Source organism: Phaethon aethereus (assembly GCF_964289735.1).
Source record: "Phaethon aethereus genome assembly, chromosome: 2".
Lineage (NCBI taxonomy): Eukaryota > Metazoa > Chordata > Aves > Phaethontiformes > Phaethontidae > Phaethon > Phaethon aethereus.
Window position 1 is genome coordinate 53,147,143 of NC_138582.1, and position 22,621 is coordinate 53,169,763.

The following is a 22,621-nucleotide window of genomic DNA, read 5'->3' on the forward strand; positions in this document are numbered from 1 at the left end:
TAAAGAAACCTGTCCACAAAAGAGTAGCGACACAAGGATTCATACTCACGAGCAAAATATTGCCAGGGAGTGTAAGTTCTTCCAAAGTCCACTGATCTTTCCAAGATCCAGAGATCTGGACGAGGAGAATTTGCAAACTTGATAAGGATATAGGCAACATGGAAGAGCTGGTAACAGAATATATATAGATCTTATCAGAAGCTTTTTGAACTCTATAAACGTACTGCAATACCAAAACTGATGCCAATAAACACCTTTTCTTTAATGTATTTTCATTCCCATTAAAATCCTAGGCCAGATTCTCAGCTGGCTACCTCACCTGGCAACCTGCTTCAACACATTAAGAAAGCTGCAATAGGACTGTGTTAAATGCCATCTCTTACATTTCAGAGCAGTTCTGTTTTGCACATGACTGATTGCTTGGGTGTGTTAAGGATATAGTACTTAACCTTGAAAAGTTAGCATCTCAACACATTCACTGAACTAAGATACTTTCGCAGCATCCTGGTACATCTGTGTGTTGCATTCCAATCATGTAATTGTTCTTGTAGTCAAGGAAAATCATAACGATGTAAGAGAAAGTGCACACACCTTTTACACTGGGACTCCTCTGGTTGCATTTGATAGTAATCTAAGACACCTGTTCCCTCCCTTTAAGAATATTTCTAGATAATTTTGCCACTTGACAGGCTTTCCAAGTAACAGAAGCAAGCTTCCCCAGAGTTTTATGGCTATCAAGTAACACAGGAGAGATTCTTACGACTGGTGGCTCATTCAATGTCTGAAATAGCTCAAAGAACTTCACCAGTCCAAGGTTCCCAAGGCCAAGAGTCCCATCTGACTTCTCTAGGTGCTCATTGTGTATCACCGCAACAGACCACAGACACAGAAAGCTCCCAAACACTAGAGCAAAAATGGATTTGACAAGAAAAGAAATCTTACTGTAAGCCTCTTGGCATAGTTCACAGTTATAAAAATCTGCACATTGTTAAAATTACTTCTACACAAAAGGCTGAACACAGGTTGATTTTTAGGGTAATTTAGAATTCAAATAACCACAACATGGATATGAGCTGTTAATAAAAGTGATCTGATACTGAGGGACAGTCAATATTCAAGTGAAGCTGCACTGGAATTCCCCATTCAACCACATAAATTCAGAATCATCTGCTTGCAAGACATTCTTACTTTCGTGGATGAGGCAGGGAGTTACCCGTCAATGGTCTGTCAAGTAACTGCTGCCAGAGCCCTCACATCAAACACACCCATGCAGTTTATCTTTGTTCAAATACCACAAATGTCATAACCTTGAAGCTAATACTTTGCACAAGTTATTAGACACCAGACCACAAATGTGTACAAGCTCCCAACCACAAATTGGGAACAGCATCTGTTGCCACGCCTGGCCCATTCTCCTGACAGCTAGGACCAATGCAATAGCTGCTGTACCAGATGGGGTCACCAAGAACCAGATGCAAATAGTGAACAACGCAGTGGAGCAGGTACCTGGAAATATTTGTCCCTAACCAGTACTGCACATGCTGACCCCATGGCTACACGCGCATTGCAGTCATATGGCTACATACAGCTTCGGTCTTCACACATCTATTTCAGACCTCAGCTTCTGAATAGCAAAAGCATTCACAGAAGAAAATGAAAACTTCTCACAGAGAAATGGCAGGAATTCAAGGACTTCATGGAGCATGCTCTAATGATAATACTTCACATTCCAGCAGAAGAAACTGAAACTTTCTTGTCGTGCATTCATTTAATGCAGTAGGTACAACAACTACCCAGGGCAACTGCCTGTTTTACGCACACCAAGGCATTGCTGCAGCAGGTGCTGTACCTTGAAACCTTTTCAGAAACTGTTCATTTGCTGGATGTTGCTGACCTAGGTCAGTGGAGAGATAACTGGGGAAAAAAAAACCTCTCAAGTTAGTGTTGGAATTTACCCTGCCTATTTAAAACAGCCTGCCAAGCACCAACTGCACCTCCTGTGATCCTGAATTGGGTACCTAAGTAGCCAGACAATACATATGGAAAATGACTTACTAGACAACAGTATTGAGCAAATTAAGTGGCAGCCCTTTTGCTGACAGAACCCAGAAATACGCACAGTGACTGCACAGGTGGAGTAATGCCCTTAAATTACCGATGGACAGTCTCTACGCTGATTGTCACAAATAGGTTAATACTTTGGGGATTGTGGCAAGATTTGCTCTTACTGACTTTCTGATACTCTTTGCCTAAGTAACTTCCGCTACTTGACTGGCAAGTTTCAGACTAGGGATATTGGCCATATGGACATTACATATCATCCAATATGGCCATTCAGTGCAAAGATTGGTATTTTCCCAGGAAAGCATAACAGTTCTGAAATTCCTAAAAATAAAAAAAAAAAAAAAAAAAAAAAAAAAGCGCAAAAAGCTGCATGTGCTTGCTTTTGGCCAGCTGAATTTCTCAAGGGGCATTGCTCTGTTCGAACCAGGTTTGTACTGGGCAGGCAACTGCCTATCCATTAAAATTCTTGCTTCCCTATCTTTTAAGGTCTTTGGGAGTCCCACACTTACATGCATGTTAACAAGGGTGGATAACACTCTGTGTGTTGATCAATACAGATTTAATCATAGAATGGTTTGGGTTGGAAGGGACCTTTAGAGGCCATCTATTCCAACCCCTCTGCAATGAGCAGGGACATCTTCAACTCCATCAGCTTACTCAGAACCCCATCCAACCAGGGTTTGGGGTTTTGAAGGTTTCCAGGGATGGGGCATCCACCACCTCTCTGGGCAACCTGTTCCAGTGTTTCACCACCCTCACTGTGAAAAATTTCTTCCTTCTATCTAGTCTAAGTCTACCCCCTTTCAGTTTAAAACTATTGTTCCTTGTCCTATCGTAACAGGCCCTGCTAGAAAGTTTGTCCCTTAATCAAGACAAATGGTTTAGAAAGCCCAAGAGAAAACAAAAGAAGCATACAAAAAAGGTCCTGCCTTCTCCAGGACCCCATTGCTTGTAGTCACCTTGTGAAATCATTACAACAATGACCTTCTACCTACTCTCTAAAAAAGCAGATGACATCTGCTCCAGCTTGTCATACAGTTAGTATGTGCTTTTACTCAGATGTACTCAAAGTGCTGACACAGCCAGTCTTGTCTCATCTCTCCTAACAGATGATACCTTCTCATAAGCGTGAGCAAAATAGTAGCAGTGAATTCCATTTCCACAGTGCTTCCCCACTGCTGAAGAAATGAGACATGCTCACTTATATATCAGTGTCACCCTGGGCTAGAACCTTTCATAAGCATCTAAAGGATAAAGGGGCCAAAATGAAGGCACACAACAGTACAACAGCTGAATCAGCATGTGACACCCATCAAACACCTGTATGTCACATATGCTATGCAGCTGTGGAATTTGCTTAAGCCAATGATTACTCAATGTGTGTGAAGTTGAAGTCCTGTCCAATACGTGTACTGTATCAGGAATCCCACAACACACACACACCCAGTCTGCCAGTGCAAGAACTGCACTTTACAGACTTCCACGCAAACCACAAAATGGAAGAGAAACTGTATGGCAGCTTCAAACTACTGTTGCATATGAAAACCTTCAATTCACATGCAGCTCACCTTACATCTCACAGTCTGCAATACTGCGCGGGTTTGTACATTGGTTCCATATTTGGAAAGGGGAAAGGGATAGGTCTTGAGAAAAATTAAATTCGTGTTAGTTCACGACAATGTATCACCAAAACCTAGTCACCAACCCTATCATCTGTCCTGGTTATGACTTCATATGGGTGCCAATGACTTGGTCCTGACCTGGACTAAGGATGCAGAATAGCATCTGAATTGCCACTATGGTTGAATACTGATCAAGTTGATGAACAGTCTCTCTCCAGATCTGATGAGGCAACATAAAATAATCCTTGGCTTAGCAAATAAATCCTAGCTAAAGACAGAGGAGTAATTTTATTGACATAAGACCTAGAAAAGCAACCATTAAAACCAATATTCTAAGCTCGCATTTCACTTAATTTAAATCTTGATCCCATTGCACTGACAGAAATAAGACCTATCCTGAAAAAAAGGCATCATAAACTCAAAGCAGTGTTTTTCTTCAGTCATTCAGTTTGGGGAAAACCCTGAGATTTGACCATCTGCTACAAGAAAGGCTCAAGAGGTGGTATCCAGAGTGACAGCTTACATTCAGGAAGTTCTCATCAATTAAGGGCTTTCTTTTTAATGAAAGTTTGCTTTTGCACAGTGAATGATTTATGACAAGATTTAAAATGTATTGCTTTGACTTTGCCTACACACTTTGAACACTCTAAATAAAATCAGAAACCTTTGAAACAAACTAATAAATATTGTCCAAGCATTCAGAATATATTGCCTTCTGGAGGACGTGTAATGTAGTTTATCACCAAGCAGTTACAGGAAGATATTTAAACTATGTAGATATTGTTGCTTAAACCCCTAGTAATATAATTATTCCATTAGTTACCGAATCCTGAAATAACCTCAAGCCCCTGAGATCTTAAGGAGTTAAAGCCAGGGGGCATATATTGTATTTTAAACAAAGCAAGCTATTTGAAACAAGGATTAGTTACTTGTCTGTTGTCTAAGGCTCGCAGTTGTATATTTGAAATAAAGATTCACATTTTCTGTCTGTTCAGATAATACAGAGAAATTTTCTTACTGGGTTTCAGAACCATAGTATTTCCTAATGAAACACAGATAAGGAGAAGCTTCCCCCCAGATCATTTGAAGTCCTCCGCCCTTTTGTCACAGAGAGATCTGTCACCCTAAAAAATCTGGCATGAAGTAGAGCAATCAGTCTGTGCTCTCTGGGGTAGAAAACCAGCACTGGTCACCTAACTGGTGGACCAGTAGATGGCAAATCATAAGGAGTCTCCACACAAACCAGATTTACGTATGTAAAATGGATTCCTGCATTGGAGGATATGCGCCCTGTAAAGCTGGGCTCCTGGGATGTAGAGGTAAGTTATTTTTTTTTGTTAAACAGATGGAGAAAGTCGGGTAAGGTTATCAGTATAGGAGGAGCGAGTGAATAGTCTGTCGCTGTAACTGCCGTGCGTGTCTGTTCTGAGCCTTCACAAACATTCCTGTCTGTTTCCTACAGGGGTGGGTAGCTGGGGAGCCTGGGCAGCTGTTTCTGTTCATAGCATCAGGATCGCAGTGAGTGTGACATGCACCGGCATCCACGTGGGTCCCTTGTGTAGTTCTGATAATTAAGCATTTAGGTGCTTAAATCTTCATTTGTGTCCCCAGGAGAGTTTGGGCACGCAGCAGCCAGCTGGCCCGCCCTGACCCCGGGGTGGTTGTGTGACCCCCGAATGATTTTTGATCCTATTCGACAAAAAACGTGTAGACGTGGCACTTTGGGACATGGGTTAGTGGGCATGGTGGTGTTGGGTTGACGGTTGGACTTGATGATCTTAAAGGTCTTTTCCAATCTTAATGATTCTGTGATGCTGTGATTCCTTGCTGACAGAGCATGGGAAGTTGAAAAGCCCTTGGCTTAGTATAAGCACTGCTTAGAAACAACTATAAAACATCAGTGTGTTATCAACATTATTCTCATACTAAATCCAAAGCACAGCACTATACCAGCTACTAGGAGGAAAATTGACTCTATCCCAGCTGAAACCAGGACAATTATAAAGACAGAAACATTTCTGTAGAAGTCCTTACAGGTCAATTTAAGACTGTCTTAAATTTAAATTAATTTAAATTGAATGAGAATCACACTGTACCATTGTTGTTGATGATACAATATTCATGATCTCTAACAGCATGCATACTCCTTATTTTAACCCAACAGAAAGAAAACTTCCGATGAACCATTGCATTCTCATAAGAATTCTAAAACTTACAATAACAGTAACTAAAAATCTTTTCTCCGTTTTCTCCTTAAAAGTTTAAACAACTCTTTAAGTAGAGGAATTTCCAAGGTTTGTTTGAATCCTGAAATACATATGCAAATGGAAGAAAGATGTGCATATACAAAAGCGTAGTATATTCTCCCCCATTCCTACCACCATAGACTCAATACAGAATACTAAAATACTAAATGCTGGACATAGCCTAGACAAAAAGAACAGCACACTATGTTCTGAACAATCATTATGCTGTGTGCTGCATGTGTGGCAAAGGATTGTTCTCCCTTTTTGGCTCATAAAGGATAAAAATTCCTGGAGCGTGGTAATAACAAGAACACAACTAGAGCCAGGCAGATCATCTATCTGAGGCATTCTATATATCTCAAGATATGTTCAAAGAGATACCAACAACAATCTCTCTTCATGTAATTTGAATTGTAAAAGTACAGAAAAACAGCTGTTTTCCAGCACGACAGTATTTCCTCAGACTTTATTAGCAGATATATCTACACCACCAAAATGTCCCTCAACATAATATGACTGTTCTTCTACGCTTCTAGGATTATCTTTAATAATGTCACTGGGGTTGGCATTGCACATCATGAAGAAGACAGCGAGGTCCCTGCACTGAAGGACCTCTGCAAAAGATGATCTGCATTAGCAAACACATGACCTTTCTCTACTTGCTGGATACGTCAGTAAAGAAAATGAGAAAGAGGTAGAAATTCGATGATCATTCAGTACCTTACCTGACCTAAACTTCCCAGACATGGACCAATGCAGGAGTAGGATTCAAGGAAGTGTGAATTGTGCTTAGCACCTGCTCCAGAACACACCTTAGTTGCCACTGATTTCACAGGGTTGGCATATGCATGTCCACTAGTTTCTTAATGTAATGAGCCTGAAGGTCAAAGGCCAAGACATAAAAATATATTTAAATGAAAGAAAAATCCCACGTACTCTAGTTAAAATGAAAGGCTTTGATTCCTTGTGGTAGTAAAGAGGTCAGCACCACCTTTCTTCAGTAACCTCTCAGTAGGACTTGAGGCATCTTGCAGATCCAGAGACTTAATAAAACACTCCTGACAGACAGTCTTTGGTAATCCCCAGCAACGTATTTTGCAGATGAAACTGTAATATAAAAAATGCCAACCAGAGAGAGCTGAACCAGCCCAGAAACATTCAAGGTCAGGTTGGATGGGGCTCTGAGCAACCTGATCTAGTTGAAGATGTCCCTGCTCATTGTAGGGGGGTTGGACTAGATGGCCTTTAAAGGTCCCTTCCCACCCAAACTATTCTATGATTTTTGGCAGTTACCAGTTACTCTTCTGGGCATGTGGAAAAGCAGCTATGGCAGAGATGTAGATAAAAACCTGTGTGGGTAGTATCTGGGAGGCATTAGATCCACTGAATGTGTTCCATTCAGTCTAACTGCATACACATATATATAGCAATGCCAACAGTGCATAAACAGTGGCAGTGATGGGAAAGGCTTCCATTGCACAGCATGTAGAAATCATTCCTTGCATGCCAGCTTCACAGTCTGCAGTGCAGAAGCCAAGAATAAGTGCAGGACTTCCAACATTGTTCAGTTAGCACTGTACATGTTGCATTCATATCACTTTTTCATTTAGCTAGCCACTGACACTAAAAAGCTACACTTTTATTTAGTCATTTAAGTCAGTGCCTGTGACTATGCCTCATTGACATGGCTGGAGATGTTAAATCTTTTCTCTATCACAGTCAATGAGCAGGACCAGAAGGAAGAAGCTCTCCATGCTTCACAGGCAGTATTCTGGAATGAAGGAACATTTCCCAAAATGAAAGGGTAGTCCATTGTCCAGGTTCAATCAGTCCTTGGTCTTTTTGCCAAGACTGCAGGCAAATACATCAATGATTGTCAGTTATTATTCTGAAATTTCTCATGCAGCCACTTTTCCATTGGGATTTGGACAAAGACCAACTGAAAGCTCATAATTATTTCTTACATATGGCCTATTTCTTCATATGGCCTATTTCTTCAGGGAACACTGAAGCTATTCATATGGGAGAGGATTTGTACGATTCAGACCTCAGTTGTCCAGGAGATAAATATCCCCCTACGAGGGCTGCAGTCCAAAGTAAGAAGAGCACAGTAGTACTGTCAGTGCTGGAAGGAAACAGAGGGAAGCACGGAGGATTAGAAGTTATCAGTAGAGGTTCTGCTTTTACTATATTGAGTTGAAAGTGAGGTATTTAGGACAACATAACACAAAAAGAAAGTAATGTGTAGGAATGGGCACAGGAAGGGAGGTGGGAGAGCAGAAGTACAGCCATCGAGGGAAGTGAGATCAATGGATGGGAACAAAGACCTTCCTAAAGGGATGCTGAAGAACTGGAGGAAGACACTGTCAGAAAAGCTAAGGAGAGCAAGACTTGAAAGATTTTTTCTGTACCTTTTGAGAATAATACCAAATTAATACCAAAAACACATTTTAAAGCCAATGACAAAGATGTCTTCATGGAAACATAAGAAAAAAATAACTGAGACATTCAAAAGACTTTTAATTAAAGCTTTAAAAAAATGCAACACATTGACATCATCTTAAAGGATAATATATGAGCAAGAAATATATTCTCAAATATATGAGAAGTTAAAGTATTTCCCTGATTAGAACTGGCAGCTCAGCTCAGAATGAGCTGCTTGTAGTGTGACTGAAGAATAAACGGAATGTGTATTACCTGATAAATCTTTCAGAAACTTCTATCAGCTGAACTTGTGTTAATCTAGAGTTCACAAATAGATTCACCTTACTCTGGTATGAGCCAAAATCAACTAACTTCAAAGCATAATGTTTTGTGGCATGATCTAAAGTCAGCTTCCTGCACAAACTCAGAAATACTCAGAACCAGAGTTATCTAATATGAAGTAATGCAAGATTCTCTGCATTGGCAGCATCCCCATTTTTGGGCATTGCAGGGACAAGATTTTACCTTCCCCAGACGTAAAAACCCTTTTCTCCCCAGTGTGGACCACAACAGCAGAGCAGAGGTCAGTGCTGCTGCAGAGGCAGAGATGTGCAGGGGTTCCAGAAGAAAGGTTTTGTCTCACTGCTGGGGCAGAAGCTTTATGCAATGGTTCTCATGCTCTAATTTGTAGAGCTTCTCAGTGTTATTATAGAGGTCACGCAATTCCACACCGGAGCTGGGTCTAATTTCAGGGTCATCAGTAATATAAAGTCTTCAACAGTCAAGCACAATGAATGCAATGACTGTTTTTGGAAGCCCAGTTAGATGCAGCTTATGATAGATCTCCCTCCTTGACAGTTTCTCCCTAGAGAAGGGCCTAAAGGACACATTATATTTTACAGAATGATAGTTAAATTAACCATAATTTCAGACTGATTTTAAGAAATTAAGTCAGATCTGTCGTAAGTTAAGAGCAATTTTTTATAATAACAATAAGCAATAGTTGATTAATATTCCCAACAACAAGTATTGTTTGTAAAGCTATGTACATAAAGATTTGCTATCAGATATAAAAATTAAACCCATAAGAAATACCTACCATATCAAAGCACCTCAGAAGATTTACCAGACTGCAGGATTTTTTTACAAAACGTTTACATGCTTTAACTGGCAGATAACATGAAAGTATAAAGTCCTCCCCAGGCCATACCACTTATGTTAAATTTATGGTTGAGTTTCCCTCCCTCCCTAATAAAAGTACTAATTTGGACATTACATTCCACTGTGTGCCTTTAATTTACAACAGCGACTAATAATATTGCTACATAAAATCTATTCAACATATTAGTGCACTGGACTTCATTGAGTCTGAGTCTTCCAGCACTGTATTATTGCCACAAAAGTACAGTGAAGAAATGACACTTAACTAAAAGCAACAATAAAATTTGTGGACTACACTTTTTGAAGTGTAACAGTTAGACATTTCTTTTTCATCGTACACTATCATGCTATCCTGAAACTTCATCTTCTACTTCTGAAGGCAGAGTTCAGAAAAATACCTGGGGGAGTATTACTGTAATACCTGCTGAGCATTAAGAAAGCCAAAGATGAGGGCACACCTGCTAAAATTAGGCAATCCAAGGAGTCAGGGGAAAGGCAATGAACTTAGGTCAGACATTCTGGATTCAGAAGTTTAAAATAGGTTGAAAACTACGTTGGGAAAAATCAGGACCAATTAAAGGAATAAATGAGACTTCATTTGATCTAAATATTTTAAACAAGTCAGGAATAGCCACAGTATAAGAAGGTATGCTAACGGGATGGAGAGACTGCCTCAGGGATCAACATTATAATTATTATTCAGAAGGACTGTGATTGATTAGAAATGTAACTATAGTACAGAAAGTCAGAAAGGGAAGTAAAGCAGGGCTTTTGCTTTAAGGTTTTTGCTTTTTCTCATATTACAAAGTACAGCAAAATGAGCATTTTTCTAAACAGAAAGATTTAACATCCTGAAGAGATTTTGAATTTCAAAATTACCCCTAGCCCTTGTGAAACAGAAACAGCAGCAGGTGGGTGTTCTGTTCCAACTCCATGGTCGTGAGCACTCAAACTTCCATCAAGGTGCAACGACTCAAATAAATATTGTCAGCAGACCATGGCAAAAAGCTCCACTGGGACTCCGCTCTTGGTCTTAAAGATATAATGGCAGGAATGCAGCAAATGAAATGCACTAAGTTCTGCTTCCTCTAATTGTGAACATTTGATGACCAGCTTACAACTCAGTCACTGCTTCCCTGTGTGCATATGTACCTTACTCTTTGTCATATATTGCACACACAAAAACATTTCTGTATTTTGTTTGCAGAAAAAGATGCCTTGTGTCAAAATTAAGAACAGGACAACTATTCAGTGAGGAAAGCCACATGCCTATTTTTTCCAATATTACAGTCTCTGGTTTGGCAAAGTGTTTAGGCACACATCTAACTTTAAGAACATATATTTTTCCTTAAAAGCTAAAAAATTTCTATCTCTGTCAACTACTGAGAAAGTCTGTATCACTAACACATTCTAAACTCTTAATTTTTAGGACCCTGAAATAAGGTAAGGTGAACTGGGGTCTCAGTGTTTACCTGTTCACTTGAGTAGGCTTAACCTGTCACAGGATTTCATTTTCTTCTTCATTTTTAGTACTGTGCATTACTGTATGAATTTGGGGTGTGAGAATACTAGGCAAAACGTCAAAAGTGAATCTCAAGTTCAAACACATCCTGAGATTAAGGGTTTACCTGATTGAACACAGATATGAGATAATGTCCATGAAGGTGGGGGGAGGGGGGAGAAATCACATGAACCCTACTAGGCACTGATACATCCACCAACTGAAATTGTCCCTTCCTGATCACAAGACCTGAAGTAATTTTGACCCTTGGGTTTCCCTCATTTCCAAGTAAGGGAGTTCAGAGTCACCTTTCTAACTTGTACCAGAGTAAAGAGAAACACACAGCCTCCTGCTGAGAAATCCTTTAATAACTACAAGAATTTTAGTACATAGCAGTTGGTTTCCAAGGATTCCCATGAGAAGAGGGCACTCAGTCCACATCCTTCCTCTGAAGGAAGGAGGTTTCTCAGAATTTTACTCAACACATAAAAGATAAGGTGTCTGTCAGTAGGTCCTCCAAAGAAACTAACAAGTACCCAGTAGGAATAAAAGTTTTGTACGGAGCAATGTGCTACACAAATGGATAAGGATGATGCACAAGTGTTGGTCACACATGCTGGACTGTACCGCAAGACAGTTACAGCCTGCAACATAATCCTGCATCTTGCAGAGACAGATGGATGATGGATGCAAACAGCTCAGAAGGTAAGGTGATTGCCTATTCATAGCACCCTGCTCTCCATTCAGTGTCCCTACTCTGTAGGCCCAGCCTGAAAGACACACTTTCCCATAGTTTGCTAGCAAAAAATGACTGAGAAACCCCCTTCACAGAAGGGCAAAGCATCAGGGGATGCAACACCTCTCAACTCTACCGTGTTGCAGAAAGAGCAACACAACTCAGAGACAGGTCCAACCACTGTGTGCTAGGCTAATGTGGGTGCTATAGCCTAAAAATTCATCAGCTTCTACATAGCTCTCCTTTCTTTCATGGTACACTGAGGAAAAGCAACCAAGAAAACAGGCATGTTATTCATTTAATTAATAGAAATGCAAATTCAATAATCACAGCTGTTCAGTTTAACTACTGATACTCTCTACCTTAAGTTGTCTAGCATTTCTGCACTGGTGGTGTACTGGATCCAAAAACACTGAATGAAGATACCCTCAAAATGAGAACCATTCCAGTCATGTGAGGGACAAGAACATTAGAACTCCATGTAACAGAAAATATAACATAATTTGCACCTGAATCCCCAACAAAATGGCAGCTAAGTCTCAGAGAAACATTTTTCCTTAGTTATTCCTCCCCTTGCTGTCAACTAAATTGAATGTCTATTCAAAAAATCCTGCCCTATATAATCAGTCAAGAAACGGTTACTGCTGTCCAAAATATATATGCATACGTATGTATTTATTTTGCAACCCCCAGTCATATATTTTCAGCTGGTGTGAACTTGCAGAACACAGTTAGTTTCACTGGATCAGTGCCCAGTTACGGCAGCTGAGAATCTGTCCCCTGTAAAATACAGATATAGAGGCTTTACGCTTAGCTACTTGCCTATCACCTGCAGAGGAAATATGGGTGTTCATGCTACTGTCATATTACCAATTCATATTACACTGGTTTTGCTGTCCCTTCCCTTTTAGACCATGTTATCAGTATTTTTCTGTCTATCTCGAAGATCTGGCTGGATGATAGAGAAACCAGAAGGACCCCTGAGGCAAAAGCAGACTCCAAACATTATTCTCTAAATGTATGCATGGTAAGAGATCATGAAATCTCTCTCTTTGTCTGTGCCCATGGGAAAGGGGAATATGAAACAGAGGGTTGAGCCTCAGTTTCAATTGACTAATTTCCCCTGCTAACCTCAGGTTAACAAGTTACAGCGTCTGTGCAAGAAAGCACACGGTTGTTAAATCTGTGCGACGCCAGCAGCAAGAACCCAAATCAAAGTTCCTGAAGGCAAAAAAACCACTTTAATAAAGTTAACTTCGTAAAAAATGCAGAACATAAACCAGACAGAAAAGCTGTGGTGTTGGAAGTTAAAATCATCAGTTCAAACATCTCTTCAATTGCAAAGCTTGCATATAAATGCAAGAAATGACCAAACCTCACCCAATAGCTCATGCACTCACCTGCCCCAGATCTAAAGTGACATTGACTTCGTTGTACTTCAAGCCCATAGAAAGAGGAGGACTTTGCCACCAGCGCTCCGTGCCATCAACTGCATTGGTTACCGGGTGAGCTTTACTGGGATCAGCAGCATTGCAATAATCACAAAACTGTCCCTGAAACAAAGTAAGTTTAAAAAAGATGGTCTCAGTTAAAACCTTATGCACTGCAGACACATGCTGTTATTAACTGAGATGCTGAACTAGAGCATTGACTAAAAATGGGATTAAATTTTGTTTATGTCTTTACATAGTATAATTTTTAATGTATAAATGATTGCCCTAGCAATTACATTACACACTTATGCCCTGAAACACACCAAATTTTATGTTACAAACTAAAATTTCAGAAATCTCTTTAAGGAAACTACACTTAGTCTTTCTTTATTAATGAATTTATTGATACTTTGTGAAATTATCTATATACGTCTGCAGGGGTGTCTACAGGAAATGAATGAACCAAAGATTCTTAAAAATAGATTAAGACCAATACACAAATTATCCTCAATTCTCTTAAAAGACCATGAAACATCCACATATGTACATAGCCTAGTATTAATAAAACCATAAAAAAATACTCTGTTACTTGCCTATAAGTTTGGTGTTACAATTTTTATAATACAATTTTTTCATGCCACTATAAGACATTCTGAATCAGAGACTTCTGAACAATATGTACTTGTGGAAAATGCAATAGATCCTATTGAGTGTTTGCTTTAAGTTTCCCTTTCAAGAATCCCATTGTATCTTTATTTGCAGAAGTTACTGCCCAATTTCCAGTCCACAACTAAAGTCACACTCCAGAGATGCCCTGATAGTCTCTAAAGCTCCTTCTACTCTTCCGTACAATAATGATGAATAAACTTCAGGAAACTTAATTGTCTTCTAATTTTGCATCTTGGCTTGCCCCACAAGTATTACTGAAGATAATTGATAATTATCTTTTATCTTGAAGATAAATATCTCCAAGAACCTGCGTTTACAGTCTACTAAAATTAGTGCTGAAGTGTTGTAATTAGTTATTAAGGGATCTTTTTAGTGTCCCATTCACTTCTTACACCAGTCATTGGGTGGAGATAATCAAAGAAAATGCTAAACTGTGGAGGCACAGATCTTTGTAGAACCCCAATAGAAAAATGACATTTTCATTAAATGGCAGTACCCTCTTAATGGTTACTTCAGTTGGACAGTTGCTTAACCCATTCAACCTGTAAGCACCCGACACTGCGTTGGACCCATGTTTTTTAAATAAGGTAATATTTGCACCGTTCTTTTTATCAACTAAGCATATTTTCATCAAAAAGATGTGACAAATCTTTTGTTGGCCGGCATGAAGTATATCATACCTTCAGGTATTAACAGAATCCCACACAACTGCCTTTATTTTGTTTGTTGCTGCTGTCAGACTAACCAGTGTAAAGTAACTGCAGCAATCATACTTGTCCACTCTTTATAGAGGAATAACACTAGGGATTTCACTTTCTTGCTGGATACAGTCTAGCAAGCTTGGTGAATTTAAGATGTTTATCTTTAGCAGAATTTGTTTAACATCTGCCAGAGCTACTAATGGATTGGAAACTACTTCATCATTCTCCTGTGATACAAATACACCATCTTCTGCCTTTCAAATACAAAACATACATGTTCGCTGAATATTTCTGCATCGGTAGTAATAATTTCAGCAACTGCATCTAGCAATCCACCTTCATCCTGTTCTTCTGGAAAGCTCAGCCTATGATGTTGTTTCCAGAAGACATGGCTACCATTAGCTGTTCTGATTCAGTGCTGCACATGTCAACCTGGCTGAGGGTTAACTCTTAAATCCTCATGTACATAGGTTGGTTAACTATGTCTGGGGATCATGTTATAACACAATTCTCCTCCAGCTCTGTTAAAGAAGATGGTTTGGCTGATTTTTGTACAAACCACAATATGCCAGGAGACTGCTGGATTCAGGTACAGTTTGCTGCAGTGGACGTCACACCAGCCTGTGCTAGCTACAGGCAACATTGCCAGTTTCCACAGTGATGACAGAGAACATCGTATCACTATCTGCAAAATCAATACACTGAGAAATCAATCTATGCATCAACCACTGCAGCTACCACCACATCAGAGCATCTTCCCAGTTAAGATTTTCCTGACAAATGCATACCTGGTGTTCTGATGTATATATTACAACAGTACAAGCTTCCCTAAATAGTTTTATAACGTGCATGAAACATGGTCTTTAGATCTAAATTCATGTTCACAGTGATCAGGCTAGAAATACACAGGAAATAGTTGCTGCTGCAGCAGTTTCAGCTTTCATCAGGAAATGGCCTCGAAGGAAGGCCAAATGAACAGAAAACAACGAGTGTTAAATGCAAGCGTTACATTTGCACGCACCTATGTTATTTCAGTATACCAGAGCAATTGATCTGAACTCAAGATACCATCTTTTTTCTTTTTGGGCACGAAATTCAAAGAATTTCATGGCAACAGCTGGAGTTTCAGTTATTTAAAGTACATTCCAGCAACCCTGCCAACAAGGCAGCAAAACAAAAAATGAAAGAAAATAAATTATTGGACAGAGCAGCCTTCCCTGCGTCCCACTGGCAGTATCTCAGGCACGCCACATTCAGCCTGCCTGCTACAGGACACGTCTCCATTCCAGGAGACTGGGCCTTGCGACCTTGTGTGATTTTGGCAGCAGTTCATCAGCCAGGCAGGTGTGCATTTGCTGGTGACCTTGTAACCCTCCTTTCCCCTGGTTCTCCTGAGCAAAGGAGAAAACTGGAACTGCATGAAGGAGTTTGCTGAAACACACCAGTGTGGACCAGAGACACCCAGGGATGAAATCGTCTCGCCTGTAAGTCATAGAAAGCGACAACAATGAAGGATTTGTTTGATATTTCATACCTAACAGTCCTGCGCCCACTGGCAAGGCAGGACAGGCATGCAGTTAAACTTTAATTCACACCCATACACCACTGCGAATAGATTGGCAGACAAAACCAGGCATGCCATTTAACTATCAGTTGCTGAAATATCTTACACTGCAGTGCATCTCTTCACTCAACACTGTTCTTATTAAGTCATTGTCCCACTTGCCAATGTGCTAAGGGAAACATATTACTTTCCACTGTGTATGTCCAGCACTGCCTTACAAGCCTTGGTTGAGCTGCCCGTGATGGGACTGTCCATGCCACCGATCAGTTCTCAGAAAGGCTTTAAATGACCTCCAAATGCTCTTTCTGGATTTGCCGGGTACTACAGGCTTCGTTAAAAGACACATCATCAAATGACAAGCTGAACAAGGAGGCCAATGGAAGAGCAGAGGAAATGAAGCTGGGGTTACTCTTTTCTTTGCCTTATTTTCAGTGCTTGGGATAGCACTGACAGAGCTGCCTGCTCCCTTTGTCAGAATGAGGATCACATCCTGCACCTTCTTTCCAACTTCCCTATTCATAGAGCAACAGCTGCAATCCAGCCTTGCAGAGACCCCAAAAGTGACTCAAGTGTACCGCGTTGCATTAACTTGAATTGGCCTGACACAGTGGCTATTACACCTATCATGCCATGTAAAGGCCACATGACCTTCCCTCAGACTCTTAAGAAACAACATGTGAATACTTATGCTGATTTAAAATCCTTCTATGTAAGCTCAGCTTTTATAAGAGTTTACTGCACTCCTCTCCAATTTTCCACAAAAGAAGAGATTCTCTTCTTTACAGTGCCTTTGAACTTGTGAGGTGGAGTGGCTTGATAATACGTACATTGTGCTATTATCGTGTTTTTCATGGCTGGATTTCCCTGGCCTTTTGAAAGACTTTCCAACCCATCCTGAACCACAACAACTACTGGTAAACCACAGAAGTATTCATGTTATGTATCTCAATGGGGCTTTGTTAAAACTGGAGAGAGACGTTGCTGTATTCACGCTCACACCAACACTGTAAGAGGCACAACATGCTTCCTTGTGCCAGGGCTGAGCTATCAATAGTCCTTCTGGGAGCTTGAATCAGGCATGAACCATAACCACCTCTAACCTAGGACCTGTAAGGCAAATATTTAACAAGAGGAACTCCCTCCCTTTCTAGCCTCTTCCTACACACAGCAAAACCTCACTTCCAACTGCGTGTTAGTATCTAAAGGGAGCAATTACAAAGAGCATCAATGGCAATGCATCACACACATCACATACATCACCAGGCTTTGGTCCACTAGCTTGACCTGTTTATCTGGTGTTTGCTTTGCTGATTTTTGTTTTACTATGATCTCCTGTATCCCAAGGCATGTTAGTATGAGATTTCACTGCAGCAGTGGGCTATAGTGTGTTGCTGAGAACGCGGCAGAGGCGATTGGGCTTAATATTCACCTGGTTATGTGGTTGTTTCAGGCGATTTTAAACCTGGGTGTCGTGATCAGTATAGAGGGATGGATGCCTAAACTTCAAAGGCGTGTTAAAAACAGAGCACCAAGCAGTTTCCTGATCATCACAACCTTTCTTTGTAACCTTAGTTTAACCACTGAATACCTGTGACCCAGTTTTCCTATTAGTAAAATTGTGTATTATTCAGCCCTTATATTTGGGAGTTTATTTTAAAAAATATTCCTCAAAACATAGGTGTGACCAGTGTCCCTAGATGTAAAAGTGATCCCTCTGGGTTTCTAGGGAAGAAAATGGGGACAAACATTTGAAGCAGGGCCTGCTGCAACAGGACAAGAGGTAATGGTTTTAAACTGAAAGAGGGCAGATTTAGACTAGATAGAAGGAAGACATTTCTTACAATGAAGGTGGAGAACAGGTTGCCCAGAGAGGGGGTAGATGCCCCATCCCTGGAAAACTTCAAGGTCAGGTTGGACGGGGCTCTGAGCAACCTGCTCTAGTTGAAGATGTCCCTGCTCACTGCAAGGGGGTTGCACTAGATGACATTTAAAGGTCCATTCCAACCCGAAGATTCTATGATCATCTCCAAAGCACTTTAAGCTTTTTTATGAGGGAGGGCACTACACGCATATAAGGTAAACCGAGATGTCATGGTGAGGCAGGGAGGCACGACAGAGAGAAGTTCACGGCAAAGCACACAGCTGGATGTGGCTGCCTTGTGAGCCGCGAGAGAAGGCTGCGCGATGGTGCGCACTCCCTTCTGGCACATGACAAAGCACTGCACCTTCTTAATCCTGTCCCTCTCTCTTGAGCATCTGTCCCCATTAAAAAATGAAAAGAAACACTCATCCATTGCAACCTCTTCTGAAACCAAATCTTACGGGTTATGTCACTATTAAAACATACAAACACCTCATCAAGCTTCAAAACACTAACCTTTCTTCCAAGATACTAAAAATTTACTTCTTTCTGTGTTGCCTGGAGTCAGAAAGTGGACCTTAGAGTTTTCAAAATCCCTTTCAAACTGCAGTTTTATTGTGGCTCTCTTCTCCTCCCACCGAGAGAGGATAGAAACCTTTGGAAGGTCTGAGGCTTTAGGGAAGTCCCCCTTTCAACAAAGTTCTGATCAAACCGATACAGAACACCCACCGCCATACATCGCAGAGTTCGGTGTGTTTGTTACTCCTTCCTTGCCCTCTAACAGACATGCTCATACAAGTTTCTACCAAAGGAAAAATATATTTCCATTAACCCTTCGCTAGGAGTTTTGTCGGTTTTTGCTGTCTTTCTTGTGACTGGCACAAAACGTGTGTAATAACCACACACTACGCTAGGAGAGGTTGTCGTCATCCTCGCTGCCCTGTGCACCGACACTCCCGGTCGGGGGGGGTCCCAAGGAACCTCTGCCTTCCTGCCACAAGCAATGCAAGCCGCAGACGAGGAGCCTCACCGCTTAGTGCTTGTAAAATACCACAAAGCCACCTGACTAAAGCCAGACTTATTTTCCCACCGCCCCCAGGAGGACCCCCGCTCTCCAGTGGGGTTACCGGTGCAGTACGACCCCATCCACGTCCCCGTCCCCAACCTTTTTTTGAAGTACAAACTATTGTTTGAGCGGTGCTTTACTCTCAGAAGCATCACGCTGCTCTCCGCGGACCGAGGCCACAAAGCACCGCTCGGGTACTCCCCGGGCCATCCCCCGGCGCCCGGCGGGACCGGTGGCTCACGCATCCCCGGCAGCAGCCGCAGCACCCTGGGCACCGGGAGCGGCGGGGCAGCCGCTCCCCATGGTGGAGGTGAGGGGGACGGGGGTGAGGGGGTCTCCAAAAGGTGCCGGGACACCTGACGGCAGAGGCGAGGGAAGAAGCGAGGGTGCGAGGGGAAGGGATCCCCACACAGCCGCCGGGTTACCTGGATGGCGCGGCCCAGGGGGGCGGCGGCCGGCCCCCCCACCAGCTTGCAGTACAGCTCCGGCCGCCCGCCGCCGCCCGCCGCCGCCTCCCCGCAGGTGGCCGTGGCCCAGATGCTGGCTGCCGCGGCCAGGTTGAAGTACGGCGGGTGGAGGCTGAGCCCCATCCCGCGGGGGCCGGGGGGCTCCGGTTGCGCGGGGCAGAGAGTGAGGAGCGCCGGGAGGAGCGCCCAGAGGAACGGGGAGCCCGGCGCCGCGGCCATCCTTCGCCGGGCTCTGCCCTGGCCGCCCGCAGGGCGGCCCTATAGCTGCGCTGGGCGGGGGGGAGGGGGCGGGCTGGGAGGCGGGGGGAGGAGGCAGGGGGGCTGCCCGCGCGCTGCCCGCGCCTCCCTGCCTGCCGTGCGCGGGCTGGGGCGGGGCGGGCCGAGGCGCCGGGCGGAGCGGGCCGGGCCGAGCGGGTGTGCGGGGCGGGACGGGGGAAACGAAGCGAGAGGCAGGGAAGGAAGGGTCTGCTGGCCGGTGGGGCTGCCCCATGTGCGTGCCCTGACGCCCAGCTCCGCGGGCCTGCTGTGAGGTGACACTCCCCCCCGCCACCCCACGGCTTAGCTGGGGCTCTCTGATCCTCCCCCCTCGAGAGTGTGGGGCTTTGATATTTTGAAGGGACCGTGAAAAAATCTCAGAGCATCCATCCTTGTAAGCCATGGCTTGTCATGTCACATATGGGCAGTAAAATTAAAGTTCCTCCTCACGCAGGGCTGTGTCCACACAGGGTATTGAATCATAGAATCATAGAATCTTTGGGTTGGAAGGGACCTTTAAAGGCCATCTAGTCCAACCGCCCTGCAGTGAGCAGGAACATCTTCAACTAGAGCAGGTTGCTCAGAGCCCCGTCCAACCTGGCCTCAAAGGTTTCCAGGGATGGGGCAGCTACCACCTCTCTGGGCAACCTGTGCCAGGGTTTCACCACCCTCACTGGCAAAAATTTCTTCCTTCTGTCTAGTCAAAGTCTGCCCTCTTTTAGTTTAAAGCCATTACCCCTGGTCCTATCGCAACAGGCCCTGCTAAAGTCTCTCCCCATCTGTCTTATAGGCCGCCTTTAAGTACTGGAAGGCCACAGTAAGATGTCCCCGGAGCCTTCTCTTCTCCAGGCTGAACAACCCCAACTCTCTCAGCCTCTCCTCACAGGAGAGGATTTCCATTCCACTGATCGTTTTTGTGTCCCTCCTCTGGAGCTGCTCCAACAGGTCCATGTCTTTCCTGTGCTGAGGGCTCCAGAGCTGGACGCAGGACTCCAGGTGGGGTCTCACCAGAGCCGAGCAGAGGGGCAGAATCCCCTCCCTCGACCTGCTGGCCACACTGCTTTGAATTCAGACCAGTATGGTCTGCTTTGAATTCAAACCAATATGGTTGTCCTTCTGGGCTACGAGTGCACGTTGCCGGCTCATGTCCAGCTTTTCATCCACCGGTACCCCCAAGTCCTTCTTAGCAGGGCTGCTCTCAATCCCTTCATCCCCCAGCCTGTATTGATACTGGGGGTTGCCCCAACACAGGTGCTATCTGCAGATCCTTGGGGAGACGCCCTGCACAGCTGTGCTGCGGAAATCACAACTCCTCTTGCCATTTTCAGACTGCTGGAAACCGTGCAGCCCAAGCCACCCCACTGCAGTGCACAGCCAGTGCTCACAGCTCCTTGTGAAACGGGTGCTCCTCCTCTTCCAGGGCAGACAACAAACCTCCTGTCTGTTTGAAGGTATTTGGCACAGGCTTTGGATAACACAGAAGCTGGAAGTGAGGCTGTGGAGGGAGAAGGAGGCCTAAGAACCATGTCATCTGTATTGGGAGTTCCACTGCTTAATGGCATTGCTATCCTAACCTATTTACATTTCCAACCCCACATGTGCTCACACATCCAGTACTCAGTTCTCATAATAAAATTTGCCGGATTCAGGCACAAAGATATAGTTAGATACACATACCTCTAATATTTTAATAGTGATTCATGTGAGTAGCAAAGTATTTCATAACTTCATGAGGGCTTTGCTACATGCCACACAGCACTAGGAAGGGAGATCCCTGGTATACCATTTCAGGAAGCACCAGCCGCAAGCTATTGATTTTGTCTGCAAGAAAATATCACCACCCTTGGTTTTGTGCCACTATGGCTTTAGCACACCATAGAGACATATCTGTGGGAGGCAATTTTTATCTCCTCCACAGTAAAAGTTGGCTTTCATAAATGTAGCATGCTGGCAATTCAAATATATCAGATTTGGCTTTTCTATCCATAAATGCTTACAATTTCTAGAGCACCTTCAAAATATTCTCCTTTTCCAACTGTGACATTGTGGAAAGGAAATTATCTTATTGCACATGTCCATCATGTCACTTCCTACAATAGTTTGTACTTCAAAAAAACTTTGATTTGAATACAAAAAAGCAACACCATCTTCAAATGTTCCATTAAACAAAATGCCGTGCTATCAGACAGGATATCCACTGGTCTCTTCAACCTATTTCTTGAAAACCTGTTAAATCCTAAGTATATCCTGGAGTATATCAGTTTTTACAAATGGAGATCTGGAAGCATCTGATGTAAGCGGCCTTTAAGTCCAGAGCAAGCAAACTCTTACAAAGACCTGCTGTCCATTAATTTGCTGAGCGTCCTTGTCCTCTTTATTGTTAGAGGAATTAAATCAAATTGAATAACAGCTGAGCAGAGCATGTTCCTGGTAGAAAAGAAACATTTGGGTACTTTAAGGGAAATGCATTATAAAGTACAAAATTAAGAGGAACCGATGAAGATTACAATTATGAAGATTACAAAGTCATCACAGTCCTGAATAGTCAGATTATCTCTAGGCTGGGAATTCAGTTAGCAGTCTCTGAAAGACGTTGCTTCTGTATATATCCAACAAGCCGTGAAAGATTTTCTCCTCTTCAACCAGAAAGAAACTTCTTGTCTTGCACAACATTTGGGGAAATTAGTTTATTCCAGTAACCCTGTACATTCCTACGGATCGGCCTCCAGTGGTGGCATTGCTGATTGTAACGACAAGGCAACTTTTGCTATGAATGCTTCAAATTCCCATAACTGCAAAAGAAACACCCTTTAGTTAGTTTGGACACACTTCTTGCACAGAGCCCTGCCTG

The 22,621-nt window shown here is 42.8% G+C and overlaps 1 protein-coding gene across 1 annotated transcript in view; it reads right to left on the reverse strand.

Annotated features, from left to right (window-relative positions):
- LAMA3 (laminin subunit alpha 3) overlaps positions 1–20,169 on the reverse strand; it is a gene marked incomplete at its 3' end in the record, with an annotated part of 127,710 nt that extends 107,541 nt beyond the window's left edge. The window contains exons 1-3 of the mRNA XM_081996608.1: positions 19,474–20,169; positions 13,155–13,307; positions 50–167 (exon numbers count right to left, since the gene is read on the reverse strand). Of these exons, the coding sequence (XP_081852734.1) occupies positions 50–167; positions 13,155–13,307; positions 19,474–19,734 (532 nt within the window). The 5' untranslated portion in view covers positions 19,735–20,169. The remainder of the gene's footprint in view (positions 1–49; positions 168–13,154; positions 13,308–19,473) is intronic.
- Between the last annotated feature and the right edge of the window lie 2,452 nt (positions 20,170–22,621).